Consider the following 23,692-nt stretch of genomic DNA (forward strand, 5'->3'; position numbering starts at 1 on the left):
GCATAAACCAATTCATTAAGTTTCATTTTTTTTTTACTGATGACATGTGGCCTACATTACTGGGTGTTTGGAGGTATTGAACACGGAACGAAAAAGTGCTACTTCAAATTATCCAGAACTGATGAAACTTGACAGCTACTATTAACTGAAAGGCTTGTTGCCCCTGGCTAATTCTATCATATTTTAGATGGCTGACATGCCTTGAAACAGCCAGAAAATTTTATGCACTCCAATGTTCCTTAAGTTCACAAGCAATTATTAAAGAAAGAAAGAGCAAAAAATATTTGAAAATGGGGGTGGGAGTGAAATTTCCAAGGTTTCCACCCCGTCCTGCCGTTTTCCGGACCCAAAAAAAGGTTTTGTAGTATATTAGGTCACCGCAATACATTCAATGAAAATTTTTTTTAATTTCCCAAGATTCCGGGATGTGGGTGGGATCCAGTTTCCCCCACCCCTTTTTTTCCAAACAAAAACAAGGGATTTGCAGCATATTAGGAGATCAGGGTACTTGATTCCATGCAAAAAATTCGAATTTTTTTTTCTTAGAGAAAATCATGTGGGTGAAAGGATCAAAATTTACCAATTTCATTTTAATCATAATCTAGGCAGTTTGAAAAGTATTTATATAAAAATTTCATTAGAAAAAGCCATTTTTCTAAAAGTTATGAAGGAAAAACTCGGATCTTGGTCAGTTTCTGAAAGTCCTCTCCCCACTCCGGTTGGTTTGCCCGCATTTTTGTTTTCATATTTGTTTCATACATATTTTTTTACGCCTGTTGCACTAGTTTTTTTTTTTTTTTTTCTCTTTTGTTTTCATGACCGGGTAATAAAGTAAACATTAAGCAAAATTTTTTAAAACTTCCGATGTAATCGTAATTTACACCATCTGAAAAGTATTTGTAGAAAATTTCATTAAAAATATCCATTTTTCTGAATGTCATGAGAAAACAAAGATGGAGTGGACACACTTGTGTAAGTATGCAAGTATAACGTGGGAGTTCATCGTTCTTTTGAAGAAATTTTGGCATGTCACTGATATTACTTCCGGTTTCTATCACAATTTACTTTTATTTTTTGGACAGTTTACTTTCACTTTTTTTTACAACGGTTAACTGCATGTTAACCCATCAGCGGTAGTGTTGAATATCAGAAGCATAGAATATTTGAAGAATACGTCTGTATGTGTACACACAGCTGACACATAGTTTATTCCATGCTTCGACAATTTGGAGTGTGAAAAAATGTTTCCGAAAGTCATGGGTGCTACGGTGTTTTTAGATTTTTAAGCATGTCGACGGGACGAGTAGTAGAGATATTAAATTTCAAAAAATAGCCAAAGTTTGTGTTTAATCTTGTGGGATTCTATTAAGTCAGCTGCTAAACTCATTTTTTGTTCACGCCTGATTTACAAAAAAAATATCGAATAATTACGCTTATTTTACTTCAAATAAATAAATGAAATATTCTGATATTTTACATATGAAAAATCTGAATAATTTATATTGTTTTACCTCATAAAACAACTTTGTAGAACTAAAAATTAACAACAAAGTGCCGCGATCTATCGGTCAACTACATTTTCCATCCTGTGGCATTCGAGACGTTTGGTAGGGTCGGACCACTGACTGCGTGATTCCTGTCTTCTCTGGTAGCTTGCCTTCAAGAGGTAACTGGTGAAGCTCGTGATGACGCTCTCTTGTTCCAGCGCATCAACCTCGCCATCACCCGCGGCAACGCTGCAAGCGTGCTGGCGCGCTTCAATAGTCATTAAAGAGGTTTCCCAGCGCCCCAAAATTTTCAGTCTAAGGTTGTGAATCCCACCCCCCTTCGGATCTTTTCCTTTTGGCCTTCAAAAGGAAAAGATCCCCCACTTCTTCTTACTCTTATTTATATAAAAAGAAAACACCCTGTCGACAAGATCACAGGGTGGCCGCAAAAACAAAGTTCGTATGCCAATACCATTTCTTGAGTGCTGCCAACGATGTTGAGGTGTGTTGTACGATATATAGTTATTCGTATTTGCATGACCAAATAATGAAGTTGTCTGCTCCAAAACAGACTTACACAAAAAAAAAAAAAAAAAAGAAAGAGAAAAATCAACGCACTCTTCGTAACAAACCTTAACATTGTTGTGCGTTCTGAAATTTGAACGCAACGAATTCCTCGTTAGAAATTACTAAGGAAAAGTGAAAGGAAAAGAGGTTTTGCCCATTTAATTAATCGTGTTAAGTGGTAGCTGTGTCATAACCTCTTGTCAGCGCAGGGAAATTAATAACGAAAAATGTCACATTTACAGTATCTCAATTTCAGGGTGGAGTGCCAGCTTATCAAACAGCTTTATGTTAAGAGAAAGTAAGTTACATCGAGATATTTCTTCTTATAGTTATTACCATTGTTGTTCTTTTTATTATTAAAACAGGGAGCTGGTACAATTGCTAGAGCATCGGAAAACTACTTTGCAGTATTTGTTCCGACTCTCTTCATTCTAAGTTCAAATACCGCCCATGTCAACATTACCTGTCATCTTTTCGGAGCCAATAAAATAAAGTACAAGTGTACTTCTTAAGCAGATCAGGTCAAAAATGTCGCTAGAAGCTGGGATCACCAAGCGTAGATTGGCATATTTCGGTCTTCGACTGAGCGGATAGAGAGAGAGTAGTACTGTGATCGATCTAATCGACTAATCCCTACCCCTAAAAATTGCTGACCGTGCAAAAATTTGAAGCAGTCGTCATTATCATTAGACAAAGGCAGTGAGCTGACAGAATCGTTATCGCGTCGGGCAAAATGCTTCGTGTCATTTCTTCCGCCTCTTCACTTTTTAGTTCAAATCCCGCCGAGGTCGACTATGCCTTTCAACCCTTTCGGGGTCGATAAAATAAATACCAGTTATGTCCTGGGGTCAATGTTATCGATTAACCCACTCCCCTTAAAATTTCTGGTCTTCTGCCAAAATTTTAAACAGGCGATAAGAATATGGAAAAAAGAAAATAATTAATTTCAAATATTCTATGAGGAAACTCCAAAATTGATTCATACACCCCTCACAACCCCATCCCACTATCTAAAAGTGAAAATGAACGGCTTGCAAATATGAAAGGCTATTAAATGTGTGAGAGCTGTTCTAATGTGAACATAAGTGAGGGACCAGCAATTTTTTTTTTTTTTTTTTGCAGCAGTTAAGAATATGAAGTCTGTGAAAGCCCCTTGTCCATCAGGAATTATTTCTAAAGTGCATAAAATATGTGGCATAGTAGGATACGGTCTAATTTGGGGGGTGGGGGTGGGGGAATTTCGGAAAATTCACCGGAGCCCACGTCATTTCGTCTTAACTTTCAAGAAAATGGATATATTTGGCGATCATTCGGTACTAGTTACATAGCTGTCACTTATAAACCCACGTGGGTTTATTTACATTTCCGAAGAAAAAAGAAAACCTTCACCCCAACCCTAAACGTAACCCTAACCCTAACCCACTTATATAAAAAAAAAACTTTTACGGAAAGTGACAATCTTCTTCAAATGTAAACAAATACACGTGATGTAGTGTAAAATAAACATTGGTAGATCTGTCAGTGGCGTAGAGCTGGCAGAAACGTTAGCACGCCGGGCGAAATGCGTAGCCGTATTTCGTCTGCCGTTACGTTCTGAGTTCAAATTCCGCCGAGGTCGACTTTGCCTTTCATCTTTTCGGGGTCGATATAGTAAGTACCAGTTTCCCACTGGGTCGATATAATCGACTTAATCTGTGTGTCTGTCCTTGTTTGTCCCCTCTGTGTTTAGCCCCTTGTGGGTAGTAAAGAAATAGGTATACTTCGATTACAATAAAGGCCGTTCTTAACATCGTTATCGGCCCTTGGGAAAATCAGTACACTGGGCCCTGTAGTATTTATTTATTGACAGCAAGCCACAGCATACATAGATCAGAAATGGGCCCCTAGATTTGTGAAGCACCTGGGTGACTACACAGTATACCTATGCCTTAAGACTGTCCTAATTACAGTATATGCACATATAAAGTGGCCACCTTGCTTGATATGCACACCCTATGCTACTCTACTGAGGCATAGCTAATATAGTTTAACTCAAAACTATTGATGACAAAAAGCGTAAACTGGTTGAGAGACGAGCTGGCAGAGTGGTTAGCACGTCAGAGAAAATGGTTAGAGGCATTTCTTTTATATTCTGAACTCAAATCCCGCCAGCATCAACTTTGACTTGCTTTCTTTTGGAATCAGTAAAATAAAGTACCAGTCAAGATGTTTTTTAGCCTACAATATAGCAAGGTCATTCAACTGAATATTTTAAGTTTACTGTTGACGAAAAAAATCACTAAACCTTGAAAAATACCTAACTCAAGTTTAAAATGTTTGAATCTAATACCTATTTCTTTATTACCCACAAGGGGCTAAACACAGAGAGGACAGACAAACGGATTAAGTCGACTATATTGACCCCAATGCGTAACTGGTCCTTAATTTATCGACCCCGAAAGGATGAAAGGCAAAGTCAACCTCTGCGGAATTTGAACTCAGAACATAGCGGCGGGTGAAATACCACAAAGCATTTCGCCCGGCATGCTAACGTTTCTGCCAGCTCGCCGCCTTAAATCTAAGTTTGAATCTAATACCTTAACAAAAAGAACCAATAAGTCTTTGCTAAAACTTAATATACTTAATTCTTTATGTGAATTTTCTGCAGTCAAAGATTACCCAGATGCAGAGTTTATTAGAATTAACTTTTATTAACATAATTAATTGTACTCGAACAAAATTAAACAGTCCTTACCAAGTGTGGAACAAATTGTATTACTTGCTGACCCTACCAGTGCTGGTGCCACATAAAAAGCATCCAGTCCACACTGTGAAGTGGTTGGCTTTTGGAAGGGCATCCAGCTATAAAAACTTTGTCAAAACTGACCTCACCTGTACTACTGCCACATAAAAAGCACTCAGTCCACTCTGCAGGGTGGTTGGTATTAGAAGGGGCATCCAGCTGTAAAAACCATGCCAAAACAAACACAGAAGCCAGGTGTAGTCTTTTGCCTGGCTGGCTCCTACCAAACCGTCCAACCCATGCCAGCATGGAAGGCAGACTTTAAATGATGATAATGAATGTCTCAAGAATAATGTTTCAAAAAGGAAAATGTGAAGCATTCAGTCATACATTTGATAGTACACGGAGAAATTGAACTTGAAGTTTATAGAGTGATGTGGTGTGTTGAAAGATTGAGATATTTTCTATTAGGTAAATCTTTCACACAGGAGAATGATTAGTTGTTTGATTTATTTTTTACAAAGGATATTGATGTTTCTAGATAAGCCTCATGAGATTACTGGCTAGGCCCTTAAAATGATTCCCAAATCATTCACATACCTGATTTTAGTACTATTCATACTAAAGTATGACTCAATTCAGTTTGATGCAATGTTTGATCTGACTTAGTTCATGATGAATTAACTTTTACTAATGTTCAGACAGTTGAAGACATTAAAAATTATTTTAAAACATGTATTCTTTATGTTTACTTAACTCTTTAGCTGTCCTGTGTATAATATGATGCACAAGACATTTCCTTGGCATCCATGCATCATATATGATACACATTTCCAATTTCTTTTCATCCACCAGAGTAACTTTGGCTTTATGAAAGAAAAGCTTTACATTACACAGAACACAGGAAACAAGGGCTATCTAAAAATCTGAAAACAAAGATGTTTAAGACAAACTTATGAAAATGCTTTGGACAGGCAAAGGATTAAAGAACTGCATTGACAGTTCTGAGAGTAGTTTAGACCAACTCCTTTAGAACAATTTTTTGCCAGACATTTTCTGAACCTATTTTAGAAAATGACCTTATCTGTAATTAAAATAGGCAATATATTCCTGAATCTTATGCAAAAATGATTTCTACAATTTATGACACATATGAGAGTAAAATAAAATAAGGGCTTGTATTTGGTGGCCTAATCTTAGCAGAGATACTGAAGAATTAAATCAGATCTTGTGACATGCACTGACAATAGATTTGTGCAGTAAGTAGGCTACTTCACAACCCTGGGAAGGTTACATACAGACTGGGGATGTGTACAAAATGTTGAAAATGGGTCAATGATAGTTGACTCAGCCAGTGCTTGGACTGAAACTTTTCAATATTCCAGGGAGAGCTCAGAAAATATAAGGAAATTAGTATTTTTCATTTTGGTGTTCTAATAGCAGTGATATCAGACAAAGAAGCAAAATTCCTCAATAAAAACTGCTCTTTAAAACCAATTTGGTTATAAGAAAATTGGAAGTTTGACCTTCAATATAAAACCTAATAATACAACAGAAAGTCTGCATTAAAAATTCCATCAATTGGAATGTCCAAGTATTTGTTAAAGGCTCTTTTTAGTCATTGCTTTTCATCTAGGGCTGCCAGATAATTATAAAACTGGACAAATAATTCATTATAAGGATAATATACTAAAATTTCCTACAGATGCACCTTAATTAATTTATGCTGATAAAAACGAAACCTGGATTAAATTTGATTATGAAAAATCTCAGAATCAGTTGAACAGATGGCTTTTAAATATCCTTTGCCAAGTTTAACATGTTAATGTTATCAGTGGGTCTTCATTATTAACTTCTCCATCTGTAGAGAGATCGGTGGTCTGATTTCTTAGAGAAATCAAACCATTGATCACATGCTTTCAGTACAAATTCATTGCAGGCTTTCAGTACAAGAACACCACTCTATCATTTAGAAATGTTTATGAGTGGATTGAGAAGTTTAAAATGGATGAACAATAGTAATCACAAAGAGGGAGTAGGATGCTAATCAACCTCCGCCGCTGACATGAAGACTCAGTAATCTTGAGAGATGGTTCTGGCGAACAGATGAGTGACCATCAATGAGGTGGCATGTCCCCTTCAAATTAGACATGGTCCTGCATACAAAATCCACAACAAGTTTTGTTTGTGTAAAGTCTGTGCAAGATGGGTGCCAGAGAGTTTACTGAATTGCATAAGCACAGTCATGTGGAGATCTGTCAATGCTTAGTCAACCACTATAGTGATGAAGGCAAAGTGTTTTTTGGAACGAATATTCAGTCTGAGCCAGAATCTAAAAGGCAGAGCATGGAGTGGAAACACCAGAAATCACCAGTGAAAAAGAAATTCAAGCCTCAACCTTCTGCAGAATGTGATGTGAACCATTTTGGGGAGCACAAAAGGGACATATACTAGAAGATTATATGAAGAATATGGAGAAAGGGGTCTCCTGTCAGCAGTGAAATGCTGGCCAACAAACTGAAACCAGCAATTTGCACCAAACATCAAGGTCTATTGTCATACCAAGTGTTAATGTTACATGACAATGAACACATATGATCCCTATGCACTGTTGAAACTATTGAAAAATTGGGTTTCGAGTTGCTGGAACACCCTCCATACAGTCTAGACCTTTCCCTTTCTGACTATCACCTTTTAGAACTGCTCAAACATCCTTAGAGAGGTTGTCGAATTGCTACGGACAAAGTGCGAGAAGTGGTGCATTAATAGCTGCACGACCAGCAGAAAACCTTTGCTGTTGAAATAAGCCAGCTGGTGGGCCACTGGAAGAAGTGCATCAAAGAGTAAGGAGACTATATTGAAAAATGGTGTCATTGTTCAAACCCTGCTTTTGTTTTAATAAATTATAGAAAGAAAAGTGCATATAATTTTTGACTTATCCTCGTATATTTATTGTATTATTAACATTTAAATGTATTTGGTCAATATTTGCACACTATATCTATCTAGCCAATCTGTTATCATTAAGCTAATGTTGCATGGTCAGGACTGTTTAAGGTGACTACCAATTTGTTGTTAAACACAGTTTCATTGTATACTACTTGGATAACATTGACAAACTATAATAGTCAGTTAGAACTGCTCTCAGAAGTTTTGAATTTAATCACTGTTGTGGACTTATGTAATTAATATAAGCACAACATTTATGAATTTGATGCATGATGTAATGATAACATTTCAAAATATCATTCTGAGGATCAAATTTGAAAACAAATTTAATATTTTTATTTAAAAATTTTTTTTTATTTTTAGCCGTGCTCAAAGGCCATTGAGCATGCCTCTTTACAAACTCAAAGTTTGGATAGAAGATTCAAAGTTTGCGTAAGTTAAAGCAATTTATTTTCTTTATACATTTTTCCTACTTTCCTTTTTTATTTTGTTTTCTTTTTGTAAGCTGTAAGCTGCCTACTTATAACAATTATCACTGCAGTTTTCTGTCCCTTTTGTTCTGCACATAAGCTAGAAAGTTCTCAACATCTCATGAACTTGCTCACATCATTTCTCATAGCTTTTCACAATAGGCATCATATGATCATTTGGAAATGTTATTTGTAGTAGGCCAGTATCCTATCCAAAGGAAGATTTATATCTCTTCCATTTGCCAAAGCAGACATTGGAGTACGATGCTGTCCTTGAACCCTTTGGATCCTGTCAAACTGTCCTGCACATGCTAGTATGGAATTTGGATGTTGAATAATGATGATGATGATGAAAATGGGAGCTGAACCATAAAAAACCCTTTGGACTTAGTTAGCTATAGGAATCTAACATCTAAACACCTGTAAAAAAAAATGAAAGATAAAAGCATAGAAAGCTATACGAACCAATTGCATAACCTAAATATACTTACTCATCTTTCTACCATAAAAAGAGAAGAACATATGGATAATGTAATCCTAGATACAGTTGCATGAAAAACAAATCAGGGTAGTTACAACAAGAACACCTTTGATCATATTTCTGGAGGATTAGGGTGAACTAGAACTACCTAAACAACATAAGAAAAATTAAACATATTGAATAAATAGTTACAAAATTAGTTAAGTTTATTAATTCAATGTTGTGATTTTTGTTTTGATTACGTGATTTTGATTGTCTCAATTGCTGTTATATGCCTGCAGTGCAACTGCACGGAGTTCTGTTCTGTTTGCGTTGATTTTAGTTAGTCTAGAATGTAGCAACTCGCTGCATAAAAATGTTATTGTGTTGAAGTTTGGTTTTGCTTACAATTTAGCAATCTTTGTTTGTATTGTATATTGCTGTATTTTTAGTTGATTAAAACCTTCTAAACTTTGATATTCGAGTTTGGGTTTATAACATTCATAAACTGTAAAGTAACCCTTTTGTCACTATATTTCTGTTTAAAGACCACTGTCTTTGTTTCAATTAATTTTGAAAATAATGAAGAAACTTTGTCATTATTAAACTGGTGTTTGGAACATAAAGTAACATGAAGTTTTGATGGGAACTTTTAATTCAGATCACTTTAAAATAGAATGTTTGTATCACAGATCCAGAAGTGGTTTCTGGCAGGATAGTATCAAAAGGGTTAGTTATGCAAATGTGTGTATGTTTATTCTGTGGATTTAAGTACAAAAGACTCTACGTAACACAAAGTGAAAAAGAGAGTAGCTTGTGGTACAAATTGTTCATTGATGACCTGATGGATTGATTTCAATATACTTACTCATCTTTCTCCCATAAAAAGAGAGCATATGGATAATATAATCCTAGATACTGTTGTAATGCATGCTTCATATATTCTTCATTAAGCCCCAGATTAAATCTTCAAATAATGTAAGATACATACATGCACACACACACACACACACACATATTGTATATTGCTTCATCAATTGGTGGGATCAACAAAAAATGTGCTCTATCTGATGAGAGATAAATATCATAATATACAGTGTTTAAAATTGAGCTTCTATCATTTTCATACTTAAAATTGTACTATTGTCAGGTGACTTTGTATAGTATGTCATATACTATCAAGTAATTTTTCATCTTGTCTTGCTTTTTCTCAGAGAACAACTGTGTTGTATCCTGAATCTGAAAGACTGCTTGATGGTACATGGCACACTATACTATAATACATGGCACACATCTATAGTACTTTTTGTAAGCATGAAACTTATAGTAGCTTAATTTTAAATCTTGTATCTATTAAATCTCACAAACACACACACACAATTCCCATTTGCGAATTCTGTAATCTCCATAATTTCTCTCTTTTGGTAGACTCCGCACTGATGCTGCTATTGTTATTCAGCGAAACTGGCGAGGGTACAAAGCTCGTGTCTACTTCGCTCATTACTTTTGGGTAAGTGTTGAAACTCATCTGTCATTCAGTGTAGATGATTGACTGACTGACTGTCTGTTACTGCTTTGATGGGCTGACATGCTTTAGCTGCTGGATAAACAACCAGACTGGTTGGTAGTATCTACCCTGTCACCAGTATTTGTACTAATTGCAATGTCATTACCAGTTCAAATATGCTTGTGGTATGTTTGGACTCATGAACAAACCATTCACTGTGTTTTGTCATAGAGAAAATTTCTTGCAGTAGACAAATGGTGTAAATACACCTAAATCAGTTCATGGTGCCACCTATCTGGATTGTGAAATGCAAGCATTTTGGAGTGGTTATCTCCTCTTTGGTCACAAACACCTAGGCAGTAGATGCTGTGAACTGATAAAAGTAATTCTTTCTCTTATGTTCTTTCAGTCACTGTACAGTTACTGATAGTACTTGTGGGATGACGTCAGCAGCTGGGGGTGCTGACTGGAACTTGGGAGCTGACCGGAAGAGGAAGGGCGCAGGAATGACACATGCCCAGGCAGGGGACGATTGGGCTTTTTTTTCAATCGGGGTAGCCGACAGTGCTGGACGTGTGAGCGCTTCGACAAGATGAGGGAAAAGCAGCTGCTATTTTTAGCATTCAGGTTGGGCCACATGGAAGGGTGCATTACCACCGGAGAGGTCTGTGTGGACAAAGAGAAGGTAGGTGTCTTACTTCAAATCTCCCATATACACCACAAGCTGCCGAAATAGCTTGTGGTGTATGCGGGGGATTCTACAATATGCAATTAATTAAGGAAATTAGTTCAAATTTTGTAGCAGTCATCAGTAAGCTGAGTTCCAACAGACCAGACATATCACACTGATGATTTTGGTCCTCAATCTAGGTTCCCTTGACGCCTTATCATTTAAACCAGCTATATCCAGCCAAAATATTCTTCTTTTTGTTATGTTCAAACTGGCCTGATCCAACATCTCATACCTACTTTACAATGTTATAGTAAAAATAAACATCACATCACTGAAATCTTGAAGCCACAAGATAATGCATGATTAATTCAAGATAATGTGAATAAATAAACATTGCATTTGACAGAATAATCCGAATGCTAAAGTTTTAAATAAAACTTAATCATTAACTTACTTCAATTAATCTAACTACTTATCTTAGACAAAGCATACAGCATCGCTTATCATAGTCAAACTTCTATATTCCTTAATTTAACCAAATACCTCATTATATAAAAATCAGTTATTCTAACAATTTGTAGAAGCATCAAACCCATGCATCAACTCTGTAGAACTATTTAATAATATAGTGTCACTTCAATGTATAAAGCAAAGTGATTGACTGAATTGGTTGGGTGCCAGACAACATGTTGTGTGATAATTATTTAGTGTTTTAAGTTCTGAGTTTAATTACATCTGGGATCAACTTTTCTTTTCATGCTTCCAGAATAGATTTAATCAATGATACACCCCACTAAAACATAAAATAAATCAAAATAAATCGAGTGGCCTTGTGCCAAAATTAGACATCAATATTTCAGTATACAGCCTTCCACAAGCTGAATGTTTAGTCCTTATTTTGATTCTAAATTCTTCATTATTGATCTTCTTGTTACTTTTTATCTTTTGTAGACGAGATATTATGAAAAATGTATAAATCATTATGAAAAAATGGCTACTAAGGTTTGTTTCTTCTACTCTTTGAAACTTTCCCTCTTATTTTTTTATCCTTTTTCTACTGATAGCAGTTCCTCACAGTGGACTATCTAAGTTGAGTTTATCAGCCCCAATACTTTCTGAGGTACTTTTTTTATCCATCTCTATTTACTGAATGGTTATGTCCACCGAAGTAATATAAGCACAAAGTATTTTTGTCTAATGCACCAATTTATTGACTATCCTCATCCTCCTTCAACTCTCTCTCTCTCTCTCTCTCTCACACACATACACACACACGCACGCACACACACACACAGTGAAGGAAGGTGCAGTGAAAGAAAAGTATCCACAATCAAAACAAGGTGAAAAAAGTTCAGAGTGGTATTACTTCTGTTGATAACAAAGAGTAGATTCTTGAAGCATCATCTACCTCCAAACAAAAGCAGATAATCCTTATATATGAAGTGCAATGTTGTATAGTAGCAAAATATGGACATTGGATGGAGAGGATGTGTAAAGGCTACAAAGAAATGAAGTGAACATGCTCCACTGAATATGTAATGTCAGTGTATATGAATGATGATGCACATATCAAACAAAAACTGGATAGGAGAGTAATCAGAAGTAGTGTATAAGACAGCGTTGGTATGAACATATGCTTCATATAATTGATGATAGTTGAGTAAAGAAGTACCTAAACATCAAAGTGGAAGGGAGCTGCTGTGGGAAAGGAAAATCAAAGATGGCATGAACAGCAGAAGTGGTGAAAACTGATATCAGGTTGCTGAACCTAACAAAAGGAAATGACAAAGGAAAAGAACAAGTGGCACAACAGTGTTGGAAAGGAGCCATCCAACCCGTGCAAGCATGAAAAATAGTCATTAAAAAAAAAAAATGTTGCGGATTTGATAGTGTTTTGAATGAACATTCTTTAGGGTGTTTTTTTTTCATTCACATTCCATCCTATATACTGACATATTTCCACTTTTACAAATGCACACACACACACACGCAAACAGCTATGTATATGATTTCACCTTTCATTCATCTGTAATTTTCTGCATTCCAGTTGCAATGCACAGTAAATAAGGTGACAGTGTGCATAAGATAATACTCCCTCACTACCACAATTTTTAATGTTCATTTCACTATGCTTGCTTGGGTGAGCAGGTCATCTTCACCACATCAGAAGTCCTCTTCGGCTATCATGATTAAATGCTGAGCAAAACTAACAAAAGGGATCTTGTTTCACAAATCTTCGTTTCAATGGCTGCTGTGCATGACTGTGGCTTTGAATTGATTGATTAACCTCCCTTCCTGATTTGGCCCCATCTGATTATCATCTGTTCTCCAACATGATAAAACACTTGTCTGGGAACCAGAATAGTAGTAATGATGACCTCATATATGCTGTAGAGGACTTTCTAAACAACAAGATGAAATCTTCACCAATGGAATCCAAGCACTGCAACACTGATGGAAGAAATGTGTGGAGGGGAATTATGCTGGAACTATGTTGAAAAATAAACCTCATTTCCTCACATTCCATGAGAGTGTCTTAGTCAACCTAGGAACTTTTCAGCTGATCCTCGTGTGTGTGTGTATTTATTAATTGAAGTGTACAGTATTATATATCTATTATGGCCAATCTTACTAATCAGTTTTGAGTGAAGTTCGATGGAGTATTAGGTAACAACCTGATTATGCAACTATGCACTCTCCAGAGATAGCAGTTATGGAATGAAATATGGAGACTGCTCTCTATTGTTGGAGGTGAACAGACACATTCGGTTTGTAGTTGCTGTGTAACAGATGATGAAACGAACCAAGCAAGGGTTAATTTAAGAGTTATGTCCCTTGGCACCAAAGTATCATCATCTCTGGGTGTGATGTGAGGGAACAAGAGTTTTCTGGAAAAGAGTGTATGGGAAAATGTATGTTTTAGAGTTGGTTTTCCTATAGAACTAGAATGTGTGCAGTGGTACTATATGTGCAGCATTTCCAAGGTGGGTACCAAAGGCTGCATAGGCATCTGTGTGTTCGTTTGTGTGTTTTTGTTTATGTTTTAGTTAAAACTTTGGTTAAATTCTCTGGGGGCATGTATGCATGGGGTGTGGAGGGGTAGAAAAGGGTTTATTGGGTGGGTGCTTGTCATGTTAGGGCATGTGTGTCTGTGAGTGCATCTGAGCTAGAAACATCAATGTCCGGGAATCCTAATAGATGGTGACACTGAAGAGATAGGGTGTTTCCACACCTTTTACCATAAGAAAAACATTTTCTCTATGTTAACTGCAGTGAATTTGCCTTTTCACAGTTGAAATATGTCACAAACATTTTCTAACTAATCTAAACTTTGCTTCTGCCTAAACACTGTTTGGCGCGAATATTTCAGTAATTTCCACAATCTGGTGATCTACCAGCACAAATCAGTCAATGTCGTTGACTGTATTTTACATGAAGCTTTTGTTTTATAAGATCTGTTCAGAGTTGCCTCTCTTAAGTACTTCCCATTGATAAAAGCCAATGAGCTAGAAACATTGATGTTTGGGAATTCTAATAGATGGTGACATTAAACAGATAGGGTGCTTTCACACCTTTTTACTATAAAAGAAAAGTTTCCTCTACAGTAACTGCAGTGAATTTGCCTTTTAGCAGCTGAAATATGTCACAAACCTATGTTACCTAACCTAAACTTTGCATATATATATATTACTCATACAGATTCAGAAGGTATGGAAAGGATATTACAGTCGGAAATACATTCTAAATTTCTACAAGCGTAAGGATCAACTGAAGTTGATTATTGAAAAGAATTCTTACTATCTGTAAGTAGACTGATTCTCTGATCATTTTTATTAATATGTCTTTTGTGATCTAGATCTGTTTTATAGACTTACCTGTAGCTTCTGTCACAATCCAATGAAGGAGCCTGAATGCATTTACTTAGTTGTATGTCTGCATGCTTGATCAAACCTGACCTGGTGTTTAACAACAATTCTATCAATTAATATTATGCAATCATAAAGCTAGAACATTTCTATGCCTTTCTACTATCAGCTACCTCTATTCTGGTTACTATTTGTTCTTATTGCATATCCATGGGAATGAGCATTTCTGTGCAGTCTAGAAGTTTGCTTCACAAATATAGTGTTTCAGGTTTGATCTCATTGGATGGCATCTTTGTCAAGTGTCTATTATCATAGCTTTTGATCAACCAATGGCACATGAGAGAAATTTTGTTGCAGAAAATTGTTTGGAAACCTATCAAGGAAACTGTTTCTGTTCTTGGATAGTAGATATCATTTGTTGCCCAGTTTAATACTGCAGTGAAGTCCATCTCTGCTACAAGTGTTCAGGCCTAACAATAATACCTTTCCTCCCTTCCTTCTACCAATCATAGAGGCCCTGAAAAAAGGTTGTATGTACTGCACTCCCTTGTCTGAATAAGTCATCACAAAAATAATTTAATAATTCCTGGGCCTGGGTGAAGGTGGTATGAGACCAGCCAGCTCTAAAGAACTGAGGCTACTATGGCAGTGATAGAAAGACAGTGAGAAGACAATATGCTGTGGACCAGAATTTCAGTGTGTTACTGCACATTTCAGTTGGGTGGATTGTTTTTCCATTTTCTCTGTCTATAATGTTTATATATGCAGCAACAACACTGTTTCAGATATGGAAACAATACTCCATTGTAAAAAGTTAACACATCAAGTATTTTCACTGCTTGAAAAAGAGAGCTCAGTTTTTGTGATGCAGTTTTGCTATATTTTGTATGCGAAATCACTGAAAAACATCAATGATTTGTAGTAACCTTGAGGGTTTTAGATGTGTGTTGTTCATGAAGGACTATCTGACTACTGGAATCTTGTCTCTTTAATTTTATTTTAGTACACACATTACTGAATTTGTAAAGAAAAAGAGTGATATTGAGAAAGAAATTCTCATGAATTATAAAAAAGAAGTCCAGAAAACTCAAGCTTATAAGAAACATCATCTAATAAGTACAGCAGTCATTCCTGGTGTTTATAATTCACCATTCGGGTAAGGCAGTTAATAGATTTCATTCCACATATTGTTACCTGTTAATAACAGATGAGAACACTTTGTAAATTTAACCACTATCTCATAAACTTTTGTGTAGTAAAACATCTTGGAATATTCCCTTTCAAACTCAGAGCAGCCCATAACATTGAAAGGCCACACCTGAAATATTTACTTCCACTTTTTTTCACTGCATATCAAACATGCTTGTCCCAATTGTATATTTACTAACTGATTTCTGCTAGTATAGACCATTACTATCCCCCAATTTTGGTAACTAAGCTTGTTTAGCACTGCAAAAATATTTGCAAAATTCTGAGATTATACAATAATAAAATTCACAATTAAATTCTCTCTGTTATACTATCACTCAGTTGTGGGGTTCTTTATCTTACAAGTTGCAGAGTGACTTCATTAATGCTGCTGCCATGAGAAAAAAGCACCCTGTACACTCTGCAAATTGGCTAGCATTAAGAAGGGCACTGAGCCACAGAAACCATGCTAAAGTAAACATTGGAGTATGACACAATCATCTAGCTTGCCTGCTCGTGTCAAACCATCCAACCCTTGACAGCATGGAAAACATGTTAAGTGGTGGAGCATATTTGATTTTAACTTTTTGTATTTTGAATTAATTCTAATTCTGTTAGAGTTTTCATCATTCTGCTCAACTAATTCTGTCTTTCTGTAATGTGTATTGTAAATCACAGAATTAGTTTTGTTAGTTTTCAATACTGAATTCAGGTTCTTGTAAGGGTTAATATAATTAAGAGTCAACTACTCCAGAGTATCTTTTCTAAGAGCGTGTGGAATGGTTGGAAATTTAGAGTTCAGTTTCCCCTATGATATTTTTAATGTTTCTATTTATCATTCAAGGGATAATAAAACAGATCACAAATATATATGTGGAAGAGAAGAGACAACTGATATAATCCATTGTCTCTTGCAATTTTATGGCATTATACCAATGTAAGTAAATTGCTGATATGTGGAGGTAGTTCAGTAATATAGGTTCATCAGGTCTGTGAGAAAGTTGCCATTAGTGAGTGCTGTTTTCAGGGGATGACTCCTTAGTCTTTAACAGGGAGTTTTGTTTCAAAAATTTTAATTCATGTAGTAAGAGGTAGCTATGAAGGTTGATATCAGAACGGTCATCTCTCCATAATACACTACTCCAAAAAGTCCCATCCAACCCATGCCACATGGAAAAGTAGACATAAAAATGTTGATGATGGTGTTCAACAACTTAGCATTTAAACCAGCCATATTTGGCGTAAATATCCTATCAGCTTTATGTTCAAACTGACCAGATCTAGCCTCTTACACCTACCCTACAATGTCATTCTAAAATTAAACAATCACATCATTGAAATCTCAGAGCTTTGAGGTTAATTCAGAACAATGTGAACAAACAAGCATTACATTTGACAGTGTAGTCTGAATGCTAAAGGATTAAATGGTATTTGATTAAAAATAACTTGTTTGTATATACTTGATAGTATATATTTTCAATATATTCTGCTGGGCTGTCATGTTTCCATGTTTACAGTCAACATTGTATTGTTTTGAGAGTGAACTTATTTGTTATGCTACTTTTAGCTATATGATATCAAATCATCTATCCAAACAAATAGAGTAAGAGCCCCAGACGACCCAAAACTTTAAAAATGTATGTAAATTTTGTCTGTATTTATGTGTATGAAAAACTCCATTTCACTGTTTCCTTACCTAATAGAAAATATCTAAAATATTTGTTTTGTGTAAGTCAGAACCATGAAGCTGAGAATTTCCTGAAATCTTTGTGCTTCACTGGAAAAAAACCTAGGAAAAAGCCACCAGATATTACCCATGAGGGATATGAACAATTAGTCTCGGAAAAATCAGCTGGTCTTCAGAAGCCTCAGGTAGAAATTCTTTTTAATTAATCATAAGGCAGTAAGTTGATTGAATCATTAGCATGCAGACAAAATTCTTAGTAGCATTTCATCTATCTTTACATTCCAAGTTCATATTCTGCTGAGGTCAACTTTACCATTCATCCTTTTGGAGTCAATAAAATAAGTACCAGTTGAGCACTGGGATTCATGTAATCAACTAGCTACTTCTCCAGAAATTTCAGGTCTTGTGCCTACAGTAGTAAAAATTAGCTAATTAATCTAAAGTTGGTTATGTTGATAGCATGTTGAACTGGTGAGTGGAAGATTGATGGCTCATATTCTGTCATTGGCACTAAGCCCATGAACATTTGCCTTATGCAACATCAGTTCGCCTCCAAGTAAACTGATGCTGCAAAAGACATAATGTAGATGTTCTTAAAGAAGGCATGAAAAAAATCATTCTTGTATATTCTTCTTTTGACCAGATCTCTTCAGTGGTGTACCAATGATCCATTAGAGTTATAGGTCCATTCTGTTAATCTACTATCTTATCCTTCTGTTACTAATTCTATCATTCTTTAAATCACTGAATTAATGAGACTTTTGTTAGCTTGCAAGTAAAGCTCAAGTTTTTGGGAGGACTATAAAAGTAGAAGGAAACCTTTCCAGAATATCTTCTGCAAGAGATCTTGAGTTCACTTGGAACACTTAGTGTTCAATATCCTCATGAAACCTCAATCTGTTTAAATCGGTTTAGAAAATAAAATTAGTTGATTTTTCCACACTGGAAACAATAAGGTTACACACTGAAATCTTCTATGAGCCATTGTCAAATTGTTTCAGTTTAACTGTCTGTAAACTAAACATCATTTCACACTTGAGTGGCTGTTGAGAATAAGAGCATCAAATGCCAACCTCCTTTTCATAGCTACAATGTTTCACTATGAAGCAAGGCACATCCTATATCTTTCACGCTACCCAACTTAAAATCAAGCAACCCCCCCCCCTCTCTCTCTCTCACATGTGCACACACCATAAGCTAATGAAGGAGCCTCTATGCAGTCAATTGACAAGCTGGAAATAGCTCACCTTACCAACACCAAAAACAAAAGACATACTGCTTACTTTAATTTCTTTGATCTTAGTATTAGCCTTGTTTGAAATGGATGGCACCTCTCATTTATAAATGCTTTTATCATAATTCAACTGAATCTTTTTTTAATTCTACAAACTACTTAAAAGAAAGCATTATTGTCAAGAATATAAGCTAACCCAAAGACACAATCTCTGATGATGCAAAAGTGGTGTTATATACAATATAAAAGTTAATAGGTAATTGAGTGAAAGGGATTTCTTCCTATATGACTTTCCAAGGCCTGAAAAGTAAAACCAAATCAAAAGACACTGTTTCTATTAGTCCGACTGGTGTCCTCATCTTGATTGTTGCTTTCATTACGTTTTGGCTTTTGTACACTCCAACCTTCTTCAGGTGTCTTTTGTTGAACTCAGTTGTGTCAGAATTCTGATACAACTAAATTCAACACAAGAAGAAGGCTGGAGTGTAGAAAAGCCAAAATGTAAAGGGAGTAACAATCAAGATGAGGACACCAGTCCAACTAACAGGAACATAATATATTAATAGAAACATAATATAAGTTTCTCATCTCAGGAATATAGAATTGTAGAAGCAATGTAGGATTAAATTTCCTGTTTAAAAACATGTAGTGACGCCATCTTGGAAATCTTCAGCATGCATGCGCAGAGTTGGATTCCTTCGGGCGGCCTGCCAGAAGTTCCCTCATGCGCCTGCACAGAAACTGGAATTTTCCCTCGTATTGACCTCTCAAACACTGGCAGCCGAATAAGACAGTCGTGTTTTAGCAGCTCTCTCAAGCTGCTACCTCGTGGCATTTTCTATGCTATGCTTGAACGGACAGGATTTGGCTCACTCCACTTGACTACTGCGATGAGCTCCTGGGCTGCCGATTCGCCCTGAAAGAAGAATGTATATACTGCAAATTCAGAAATAAAATATTTATGCTGTTGAAATTAATCGGAAGTCTTGACTCTTTCCTTTGGTTAATATTTTAATGTAAAGATGTAAGCTGCACCCATCCAGTGTTATAGACCTCTCATCCTGTTACAAACACAAAGAAACATTTTTAGTAGATTTGGATATCTAATACATGTTACAGAAGTACTAGACTTTAGGCACTCAACCATTTCATCCATCACTCCAAATATGTTTAGCCAAAATCAATGATTGCACACACACATGCACAAATACACACACACACAGATTACGTTTCTAACTGAATACAAAACTTGGAAATATCTACTATTTATTGTTAATTTTCATGCCTTTCTTTGTTAACAGGGGCCATTCCTAAATCCCGAACAAGTGATGCGAAAGCGCTATAAGCCTTTAAATCCCAATCTACAAACTGAAACAGATGTTGACCATCTGGTTAAAGCTTGGAATAAGTTTAAGACAGAATTATCTCAGAAACATTATGGAAATTTGTAAATAATTTTTTCTTTTTCTTTCTTACAATAATCTTTGATATACTGATGAGGTAACTGTGTCCAATAAGGTCTTTATAAAGGGATTTTTTTAATAACTTTGGTTGGATTTAAATTCAAGGTGCAATACTTTTCAGGGAATTCTGTTACACAAAACTTCTCAAATTTCTCCAAATGAATTGTGAGAGTTATCTACAGGTAGTCAAGTCAATGGGTACTGGATAGCTTAAAGATTGGTGACTCATTTGTAGTCAGTAGCATTTTGCAATGCCCAAGACACTTACTTGTTTTTCAATGGTCTAGGTAACTCAGGCTGGTATAACTGACTGTGCTACGTAGGGGTGTCATTCTAAAACTGATACAGATTTTTTGTACTCTACCAGTATTGACTGAAGTCAACTGTTGATGTAGGAAAGATACTGGTGATAGATTTGTGTGAGGTAAATCCAAAGAACATTACTACTTTGGGTAAAATGAAACAGTAAAATAAAACGGGTAAAATGTGAGACCAATCGGAGTTTTGTAGACTTCATTTTTATGACATGTAAGAAAGTTGGCAGTACCCACTACGTGTATAGTCCAACAACTAACCCACTACACATTGAAACCTAGATACTAATCCATTTCCCTGTACACTAAAATCTAACAACCCATTCTGATTGTAAACTGTGACCCAACTACCACATTAACCATCTTCAACTGTACAGTATACTCCAGCTAGTCACCTCTAGTATTCCTTGCAGATAAACTATTTCCACTTTATACGGTAACGCTATATTAATCCAGCTTTGTTTACTGTATTTGTGTAATTAACCCAGAATTGTTTACCATTCCAGTTGCTTACCAAGCAAGGTTGATGAACCAAAGTATGAACCACGTATCTGTAATGATACCCCCTATAAACTCCCTGTGTATGGAAGACTGAACTTCAGGGAATACAAATCCTGTTTGTCCACAGGAAAGAAGGTAAGTTGTTCAATAAAATAGGTGAATAGATTGTTGAGTGATGGGGTTGACAGCAGTAGACAACAAAAGTTACAGCTTCTGAGTACAGAAGTTTCCAATTTCTGGTCAATAACCTTTTGAATTTTTTCACCTATGATGGTCCAGGGATAAGCTGATTCTGAATGATCTAGTTCCCTTATGTGTAAATATTTACTATGGAGGCACAATGGCAGCAAACTTGTTTTGATTCCCAGACCTGGATTGTGAGTGTTTATTGAGTGAAAACACCTAAAGTTCCACAAGGCTCCGGTGGTGGCGAACCCTGCTGTACCCTTTCACCACAACTTTCTCTCACTCTTTCTTCCTGTTTTTGTTGTACCTGTATTTCGAAGGGCCAGCCTTGCCATACTCTGTGTCATGCTGAATCTCCCCAAGAACTACGTTAAAAGTACACATGTCTGTGGAGTGCTCAACTACTTGCACGTAAATTTCATGAGCAGGCTGTTCCGTTGATTGGATCAACTGAAACCCTTTGTCATAACCGTTGGAGTGCCATGAGAAATATTTACTGTCAAGAAGCATCAAGTTGTTGCTGTTGTTGGTTGTTTAGTCCATGTTATCCTTGATCAAGCAGAAGTTATAGTCAAAACTCAGAATATAAAACCAAAGAAATGCTGTGAAACATTTCGTCCAGATAGTCTCTTTAGCAGAACATACTTCTACATTTTTCTTTTGTTTCTTCACCTACAAGACAGTAAGGTGTGATTTGTGTTAAGATTTGGCAATTATTTGTAGCTGGTCAAGCCAAGCAACAAAATAGAAACCTGTTTATTGCTCCTGTCTTGTGGTTTAGTCCCAGTTGAACTCTGATCAAGCAGATCTATGACTAAAAAGCAGTCCATCCATGGATATTCATCCTTTATGTTTCCAGATACAGTTTATCTAGGATCATATTATCTAATGTCTTTTCTTTTAGGATGGATGGCTTTATGATTCCCAAAGATGTGGTTTCAAGTTTTGTCCTACTGTGTAATATATTGGACAATTGTCTTCTACTATAGCCCTGGGTTAACCAAAGCCTTGTAAGTGGATTTGGTAGATGGACACTGAAAAGAAGGCCATTGTGTGTGTGTGTGTGTGTGTGTGTGTGTGTGTGCTCATGCATGTATCTGCATGCTTATTTACATCTGCTCTTCCTTGAAATTCTCGTTAGAATCAGTGATGCTGTCATTATCCTTGTCAATAAGAAGTCATGAGAAATGAGTGTCAGTGACAAGAGCATATGCCTGTAAAACAATACAGTGGACAGTAGTTTGATTGATGATTTAGTAGAGTGTCCCTTGAGGTCTGACAATAACACACACACATACACTGATGTGCATATATGCAAGCAAACATATTCATAGGAACGATGTGGTGGAAGTGTCTGCTTATAAAATCCATGTTTTGTTTGTTATATGTAATTGATTAAATATTGCTAAGAATGGATGTAAAAAGCACCTGTGCTGGTACCACATAAAGAGCACTTGTGCTGGCATTATGTAAAAATACACTCTGTAAAGTGGTTGGCATTAGGCAGGACATCAAGCCACAGGAATCATGCCAAAACAGAAAATTGGAACTTGGTGCAGCTCTCCAGCTTGCCAGCCCCTTGTTAAACTGTCCAACTCATGCCAGTATGGGAAACAAACGTTAAATGATGGTGATGATGATGATCATCATATCCAGAGGTCATGTTACCCAAATGTGAGTATCCTGAATGATTAAGAGCTTCACTAATGGTCAAAACTCAGAAACATCATGCATAACACATACCTTCATACACCCACTTGCATGCATACACGCACCCTCTGTAAATTTTAAAATTTCAGCAAGTCAAATCTGTTAATAGTAATTTCTCTCTAACTGTAGGATTTCAAAAAAATATTGCCACCAGTTTCTGTTGTTGATAAATGTAAACAAGAAGCTGGGTGATGAATGGAGCCAAACAGATGATACCCTCACTGCTGACAATTCCTTCCTGATTATTCAAGAACATGCTAATTTTTAAAAAATATATATATATATATATTTATATTACAACCATATTAATATATATTATTTGATATTCGTAATCAATAAAAGGAAATAATGAATTTGCAAAATTATCATCAAGACTTTCTTTTCATTTGATCTCAGTTTTTCTATGTAAACCTTTAAAGTCTTGTTCATAATTAACAGCAACTGTTGCAGTTTATTAAGTAAATGTATGGGTATTTTTCCTTTAATTTTTGAACATCATGGCAAATAATGCCTCAAACATTGAGTTAAAGCTTGGTAATATTATTCATTAATGATTTAAATAGTATTTGAGGGAAAGAGCTTAGACTTGGAAAAAATAATCAGTAACATTTCAGTATCTTCTGTACACGTCAGCATGAAATTTATAGAGATTTATTTATGAAGGAGTGCATTGATGCTTTTACTAGTAAATGGTGAGGATTAAAAAGA

General features: G+C 35.9%; 1 protein-coding gene across 1 annotated transcript; it reads left to right on the forward strand.

Moving 5' to 3' along the window:
* The first annotated feature begins 2,150 nt into the window (after positions 1–2,150).
* LOC115217607 (spermatogenesis-associated protein 17-like) lies at positions 2,151–23,291 on the forward strand. Its single transcript, XM_036507429.1, has 10 exons — positions 2,151–2,352; positions 8,089–8,157; positions 10,084–10,165; positions 11,787–11,837; positions 14,535–14,638; positions 15,705–15,857; positions 17,623–17,761; positions 20,112–20,257; positions 21,094–21,223; positions 23,114–23,291. Exons 1-10 carry the CDS (start codon positions 2,282–2,284, stop codon positions 23,174–23,176), a joined length of 1,008 nt encoding a protein of 335 aa, XP_036363322.1. The 5' UTR covers positions 2,151–2,281; the 3' UTR covers positions 23,177–23,291.
* The last annotated feature ends 401 nt before the right edge of the window (positions 23,292–23,692 follow it).

The sequence above is a fragment of the Octopus sinensis genome, linkage group LG11 (assembly GCF_006345805.1).
Source record: "Octopus sinensis linkage group LG11, ASM634580v1, whole genome shotgun sequence".
Taxonomy (NCBI): Eukaryota; Metazoa; Mollusca; class Cephalopoda; order Octopoda; family Octopodidae; genus Octopus; species Octopus sinensis.